Genomic DNA, 7,864 nt, shown 5'->3' with positions numbered 1-7,864 from the left:
ATTCATTTTTAAACAACAGACCCTGACCGTAAAAGAACTAGAAAAAACAAGGAAGAGCTAATCTTAAATGCGACGTTAAAAGTAGGAAATGTCGTTTGAAAATACGACCGCCAATATTTAGTTCGAGAATATTATGATTTCCTCTATGAAAAGAATTTTTCGAACCTCCAAGGGAAGAGAAAATTGGTTTGAAAAACCGGGTAGTTCGAAAAATCGAGGTTAAAATTCAGTGTTCGGCTGATGGGAGGGAAACAACTTTTGGCTCGAGTTACCGGGATGTTCGAAAAGTCGAGGGTTCGAGAAATCGGGATTCCACTCTACATCTATGGCGCGGTCAAAATGAGTGCATTGGTAACAGAAAGAGGCTTCGCTGCCGTTTTCTAGCAAAAACATAAATTAAATTAAATTAAATTAAATTAAATTAAATTAAGTTGAGCCAAATATATACAAAAATATATATATCTATGCTTCGAGAGGCCCCCTTAAAATACTCAGCGCGTTCTAAACCGGGTAGAAATGGCATGATTTGCGGTCAACCTTGGAAGCCGGGGTTGGAAGCTGAGCATCAAGAACAAGACCGAGACGTCCAAAAAAATATAACAAAAAAATTATCAGAAGTACTATCATGAAGGCTGAAGCTCCAATCAGGCACTTTTGGGAAATAATCAACAAAGTTCTCTTGAACACTGATAGTGATGACACGAGTTGAAGTCTTGAAAGCTTCTCCCAGGCCATTTCCGAAAGTCTTTTCACATCAGGTTGATAGATAAATCAATCAACTCCTAAGCCGATCTTTTCGAGATCAACTCGTAATGTTAAATGGGTGGCTGTCGATCGCAAATGTCGTGCGCGGAATGCATGCCTTTAATTACTGAATTGCTAATTGTCTGGAAGCAAACCTATTTTATTTAAGGAAGTAGCTCCAAAACAACAAATCGCGCGTTTTATCCAGAAAATGGCTAAGAACTATTCAAGTCAGTTCACTCCATAACTTTCCCACTAACTAAACTAAACGAGTTGGTAAAGTGCAACTAGTTAATTGCACTGTAGCGATTAAGAAGAAATCGATCCTTTCCTAGTCAATTACGCCTTTATCGGCAAAACCGACTGAGTCAATAAACGAAAAAGATTATTTGTTATGGCTTTTCATTGGTCGTTAATCTGATTGTCACAATTTTAATTACTGCTATCTTCGCCGTGATCTCTCTGGCCACGTTTAATCTAGGATAAAAGGCACGATTGTTCTCACGGTTGAGCTCAAGTGTTTGAGTTGGTGAGCATTCTACAGTCGTTTTTTCCCCGGAGGCGGTTTATTAATAAGTTACTCGCCTGACGATAAACATAAAGTGATTTTCGCAGCACGTCCGGTCGACAACGCGTGTTGTGTTTCGCACCCTTGTTTATCTTTGCGATCAACGCTTTGTTTGGAGTTAAGCCAACTCAAAGAAGCCGCTAAATGGCTTAATACAATAGCCCTACTGGAGACGAAAGATTATATATTTTATTAATCGATTCCACATGGCATCCACGACTTCGAAAATTAAGAGAGAGCGTTTAATGGCAAGAAGAGTTGTAAGCTAGGGCAGGCTAGAGAAGTCGAGATTGAAGAAATCAAAGGGATTTCCAATTAAAATGCTGGGACTTTTTCTCCTCTAAACCAATTTGCATTCAGATGCCTTGGCAAACAAATCAAATTTTCGCCTTAATAGTCTGCAGTCAGTAAAGACTATCAGATAAAATGCTTTCAACGAAAGAGATTCGGCTAGAAATAAAGTGAAATTTTCATGGCCATTTCAAATTTTGTTTAACCGTTCAACACAGACACGTATCGCGACTCTTTCAGTTCACCAACCAAAAACGATCTAATCATGGTACCACGACGGTCCATCTCTCCGACGTTTACTGAGAAGCGACCCAACACCACAAACCAACCAGATGAAGCAATATCTTGACTTCTGTTTGACATGGTTACTAAAAGGTGTTTGCCTTTTCTGTCAATGAACAGTGAGAGTTGTTTAGACACTCCATTAACTGTTAACGTGCCCAAGTGCATATGCTCAAACACACTACCAAATAATGACTCGAGGGCTCTTTCAGTTGAGGAAAAACTAAATAACATTTCGTTTGATATACCACCTCTTTCAATTTTCCATTTTTCGCAAAGGTTGCTCCTGCCGATGTTCCTTCGAGCTTCAGTGAAACAGGATGAAAAAATATATATATACATATAAACAAAGCCAAAAAATGATAATTCGTAGAGCCGAGGTCCTGTTTTTGCCTGAAACTTTCAAACGATTCCATCGACCATCTGATCCTTCACAGAGTTTTTCAAGTTTTATCTTTCAACGTTTTAAAGTGTCTAATGACCTGCCATGTTGTCAGTCACTGTTCTATATACAAAAGGAAATGATATCCAACTCTCGTGTGCACTCCATTAAAATGCTCCCTTAATTATTCATTTCAAAGAAACCTAGCGCTCAATGACGTTTAAAGTGCAGTTAGCTCTTACTCATAAGCTATGGATCTTTTTTTTACATTTGCTTCGTCGAAATAAAGAAACATTTGGAGTAAAATTCAGTGGCAATCTAAGCAAACAGGCTGAGTTGTGACTCGTAAAACCGTACAATCTCATAATGCGCTTCATTTGGAAAATGTTTATTAAATGCGTAGAATATGAACAAACTTCCCGTTTGGCGGAACTTCAGTAGCTTAATGTTTCCTCCACAAAAGACGTGTGGTTTCCGCGGATTTTGTGGTAAACAAGCAAGCCAAGGCATTAGTAAAACGTTCTTAATTGTGCCACATCGGCGAACAATTTAGAGGAAGATGTCAAATAAATTATCGGAAAAATAACCGAGTTGAAATCACAGACTCTAGCGGCTTCGTCTGCTGTGCACGCAAATTGTTTCACGGATTGCAAAGGGAACGTGCTTTTAATTAATTATCAAACGCGCTCTTTCTGAAATACCCTTTGTTAATCGTTATGTGGGGTTCTTGTAGAAGCTGGGACCTTAGATAAACCCAAATGAAAAGATAGTTACCAACAATTAGAGGAGGCAAACCTTACAGCTTCGCCAGATTTAGTTATTTTTCAACGGGAGCCATTTGTTTCCAATTAACTATATCTACTGTTTATGGATAGCGCACACTAAGTTCTAATTTAGATTGGGTGCAATTTGTGATATCGCTTGATCATCTTTATCAGTCGGGCAACCAGCCGTGAATGAGGCAACACGCAATTTTCATCTCAACTCAATTTAATACCAAAGTGAAAGCAACTTCCACTACATGAATTAAGTATTTCGATAAATTGACTCAGTTCTTTAATGCAAAAGCAATATTCATCCTAAACTCCGCAAGAAAAACACATTCAGAAAACCGGATTAAGTACGGATATTTTGATAAAATACCTTTCAGTTGAACGCTTGTTAATTAAGACACTATGTTACCAATAGCCGTGTGTAACAATGAAAAGGCCATACCTTGCGTGGCGTTCGTTTGTGACATGGCAGGAGGTCGGTGATTGTCAGTGCAATCATCTATAATTTATAGTCACAAATTTAATAAAGAGGTTCAACAAAACAAAACAACTCAACTGTACAACCTAAGGATGCTTCAGGTGTCTAGCAATCATTCTATTTAACTGTCTTGGCGTAAAACAGTTCTGCAAATCGATTTTCAAAACACAATAGGTGGTAAAGATGTCCCCACTATTTAGACTCAACCGAATACTTTGTTAATTGCCAACTGCTGCGTAATAAAATTGCTTGTATCACGGTTTTGGCGAGCAATTAAAAATGGTCTCTGTGGAATCGTGAGTTCAATATTCCAACTGCCTTGTTCATTTGAATGAAATATATCTTGTTATCAAACAAACGAGAACGCTCTTCATAAAGTTTTATGAAGACGCTAGTACATTTGCTCGCCAATTGCTTCCTGAATAAGCTCAATTACCGCTCTCCGACTGGCTTAAGAAAATAATTCGAGAAAGCGCAACAATTTGCATCCATTATGTTCAACTATACCCTCGTAGACGAACATTTTTAAGATGGCCAATTCAGAGACTTTCCACCATTTAGAATATCGTTAATCGGTCTCTTAATTCGTGTAAGCACCAAACCATTGAAAAGATAATTGTATTAATACACGTTGTTCATGAAAGTGAACAATTAAAACAATCCTAACAGTTTCACTTTGGAAGCTCTTGGACAAAGATTACTGACAGCTTACAGTAGTTTTTACGAGTGGAAGACTGTGTGAATGAAATAAATAACAGATATTTTACAGTTCAATGGCTAGCGGGAGATAATCTTCACCTGGGTGCTAGCTAGCCGCTTTCTTCCAGTTCCAAATCAGAGCTTTTGTCGTCGTTATCAAGTCCAGTATCCGAGGATACACTATCTTTGTTATCCGAATGTTCGCTTTGGGAATCCTTGTCATTCTCGGGCGTTACCTCGCATATTTTCTCCTGCTTCTTCCATTTCGTTCGTCTGTTTTGAAACCAAATTTTGACTTGAGTTTCTGTCACATTAAGCAGCGCGGCCATGTCACTTCGCTCAGAGGCACTCAAGTATTTCTTCTCTTTGAATTGCTTTTCTAGCTCGAAAATTTGCCGGCCAGTGAATGTGGTTCTAGCTTTTTTCTTCTTGACTTTCTCCTTGCCAGACTTTCCTTTCAATCTTTTTATGCCCCTGGAATGGGCTGAAGAGGTTTCTGCTTAAAAACAGAAAGCCGAGAACCGTTTAGAAAATTGATCCTCGTTGATTACCCTCGCCACCAATTTCCGAACTCGTTAGCAGAGCGTGAACTAACTTACCTTTTATATCTAATTTTGATTGAGCCGGGGTCTCCTTCTTAGCGATATGGCAGCTCGAATCCTCCTGGTTATTTTGTTTCAATTTTGCTTCCTTCTCTTTTATATACAGGCGGCGTTTAGCAAGCGGTTGGTCTTGTTGAGAACGAGCGGTTGTCATGTAGGTCGGTGGATGGCCCGATTGAAGTCCGAGAATGTCAGCCACAAAGTGCGGTGTTGGTTGCTTTGGAGGGTTGTTGTAGACGTGCCGATGCCATGTTCCAACCGACGCCATGTTTTACGTCCTTAACGATGGCTTCCCTGCGCCTGGTTGCAGGCAAATGATTTGGAGCGGAGACAGCTTGAAGCAATTGTCGCAGCTCTACCGTACTTATCTGTCAGGTTTAGGACAAAACAGAGCATGAAAGGTCTGCCGCCTGCCTGCGCGAGTATGACATATCATATAAAATCAATAACGCGATTGTATTGACGATAAAGGCAATTAGGAAAATTTGCTGACAAATACAGGCGTCAGTTTTACTTCTAACCCCCGTTCTATTGGCTGGTGCAATGAGCGCGATTTTCATTGCATTCATTCATTGGTTGGTAAAGTCGATGTGCCCAAAGGCCATTTACAAAGATGTTTAATCGCTAATTTGGATAATTTTCATGTCAATCAAATTCCTATGTTTTTAAACATAGCTTTCTCGCGCTACAGGCTTAATTGTCCCTGGACAGGAATTCACAGATGTTTGATTTAGACACACACATAGCTTATCGCTGGTAAATTGCCATGGTTGGTCCATTTATAGAATTGTATTTGTAGTGTTGGACATTTGAAGAACAGGATCGGACAAGAAACGTTTGGTGTGACAAAGAAACATCTGCTAAAATGACTAACAAATGTTGAGCTAATGTCTTTCATATTAGCGAAAGAGATTTAAGGTAGTAAATAACAGCTATGGTCCTCATAATTCCAAAACAAGAAAATTTGATGTGTGTGAGTGCAAACGTGTTGTCATTCGGCATCTTACTTAACTTACAGAAATCGCTTTCAATATACGATTCCAATTAACAATACCGTTTGGCACCAATCGAACCCACAATTCCTCTCCAGTCGACCTAATTACCATTTTAAAGAGTGGAATTAACTAAGCGTTGTTTAATGGTCTTCCAACCAATTCAGAAGTGATAAAAATAACAAGATGAACAGGCTGCGATAAATTCCGCTTTCGAAGATTCATAGAACAGTTGCTCTTTACATGTTTTCAATGTGTATATGGAAATTCACTTTGGGCTGTCCATATTTATCTGGTATTTTATCAGCAGCCCCGGGTTAAACTTAAAATTCCGACCATATATAGCAAACCAAAATGGCAACATATGTGGCTTGATGTGAATTACAGCAGGGCTAAAAAAAAGGCAGAGAAGGTACTTGATGTGTGGGTGCAATCGATAGCCTTTCGAAACTTCGTTTAGTTATCGGCTTCTGTTGTTTATTTACATTTGTAACTGCTCTCCCTTGTCTTGGCAATAATCGCAGAGCTAAGAGCTATTAACATTAAATAAAGCACCACGATATATGAAACCCTGGGTGGCAGAGGCAGTTGTTTTCCACACTAGAAGGAGACACGAGCAGAAACGATTGTTTTGAATTACACTAGACTTGGACACACTAAACGCGCTTTGTAAAAAGAAATCGGAAATCGGAGCGTAATTAGGAACAGTCTGGTTGATCGGGACAGTCACAAAGGCAATTAAATACAAATGCTTTTTAATAAGAACTACAACCTTTGCATTCTTAGTGTAAAAAAAAAAAAAGTAGGTTGTTATGGCCTCCCAATATAATGGCTCGACGGGTAAAACCACTCGTTGCTGACAAGCTTTTGCAGCAAGAAAACAGTGACATTTTTTTTAAATGGCTACATACAAGTGAGAGATTGATTGCTCGCAGCTGTGACCATGTACCGTTTAGTTTCCTCTGCGGTTTAACTTGTCCTCGCCGAGGCACGCTAGTCTCGCTCACACCTCATTCTGAAGTAATTGGCGAAGGAGACCGTTATAATAGAATTTCGCTCTTACTAATCCATCCGATTTTATTTATTGCGGGTGCAAATAAAAGAGATTCATCGTGCACTTAAGCACTGTTCCAACGTGAAAGCAAACCGCTCGATCTTAATCTGACAGATGCAATTGAAACTCTTATTCAAATGACTGGTTCATGTTTTTGCCAAGCTAAAGGACAAGATGTGACTGTTTCCGACTGCGTCAGCAAACAGTATTTTAATAAAGCGTGTTTTGTGTCAATCACCTCTTTAATCTTGATCATATGTGAACTCGAACATAAAGGAGTTTAGATAGTTTTAGATCTTATTGGAACACCAATGTATGGCAATTCCGTCAATAAAAACCTTTAGCGTAGTCTAAATGAGTGGTATTTTGAGCATACATGGCTAGATTACAAGTGTCTGAGCTGTTTTGTGGTTTATCTGATCTTACCAAATGACGGAGTCTCGACAGGAGGTCAGAAACCTATTTGCATTTGATCGTTCAGCACACAATTGAACATGTTGAAGTTTAGACAAACACCTTGGACAAAATTATTAATTGGATTACATGCTTAGAATCTGTTTTGACGTCCAACTGTAAAATTTACCTCAATGGATTGTAAAATAACGCTTGTAAAAGATTAAGAAGTAAAATATACGGATAGTTGCTCAATTGTGTTGATTTATCGAGAGTTAAACAATGAGCCATTATCTGCACTCAGATGGTTAATTCAGCACTCAACTATAAAATGCATCGTTGTCTACCAATTTATAATGAATTGAAAGAAACCGGAAAGGCAATGTCTCAAGAAGTGAGTGTTTATTAATGGTGGAGACTAAGTGACCCAACACAATTAAAACATATATTCAAGCGTTTGGCTTGTTTGATTGCCAGCTGCTATTAACCCAGATTATTAAATTCTCAACTTCGGATAATGCAATTCTAGTTTTCTGATTGGTTCATTGGATCTCGGTTACCAGCAACCAGACCTGCGTTTGACCTTATATGGAATTGAATGCGGCA

At 38.8% G+C, this 7,864-nt stretch overlaps 1 protein-coding gene across 2 annotated transcripts; it reads right to left on the bottom strand.

Moving 5' to 3' along the window:
• Positions 1-3,239: 3,239 nt before the first annotated feature.
• On the bottom strand, positions 3,240-5,280 carry LOC110052570 (uncharacterized). Of its 2 annotated transcripts, none has more exons than XM_020758703.2 (2): positions 4,817-5,280; positions 3,240-4,716 (listed from the first exon to the last, which is right to left on the bottom strand). In XM_020758703.2, the coding sequence occupies exons 1-2, from the start codon at positions 5,085-5,087 to the stop codon at positions 4,328-4,330; spliced, it is 660 nt and encodes a 219-aa protein (XP_020614362.1). In that variant the 5' UTR covers positions 5,088-5,280; the 3' UTR covers positions 3,240-4,327. The 2 variants fall into 2 exon arrangements, with proteins under 2 accessions (XP_020614362.1, XP_020614363.1); XM_020758704.2 differs by having other exon boundaries at positions 3,240-4,713; positions 4,817-5,279.
• Positions 5,281-7,864: the final 2,584 nt, after the last annotated feature.

Source organism: Orbicella faveolata, unplaced genomic scaffold (assembly GCF_042242905.1).
Source record: "Orbicella faveolata isolate gen_17 unplaced genomic scaffold, um_ofav_v1 contig_1, whole genome shotgun sequence".
NCBI classification, from domain to species: Eukaryota; Metazoa; Cnidaria; class Anthozoa; order Scleractinia; family Merulinidae; genus Orbicella; species Orbicella faveolata.
The sequence above is the reverse complement of the archived record's forward strand: the minus strand, read 5'-3'. Positions and strand labels throughout refer to the sequence as shown.

Bases quoted from the DNA above. Each gene is read 5' to 3' on its own strand.
- LOC110052570 (XM_020758703.2), bottom strand. From the start codon at position 5,087: ATGGCGTCGGTTGGAACATGGCATCGGCACGTCTACAACAACCCTCCA. The intron at 4,717-4,816 runs GTAAGTTAGTTC...TCTGTTTTTAAG, and splicing joins ATCAAAATTAGATATAAAAG to CAGAAACCTCTTCAGCCCAT.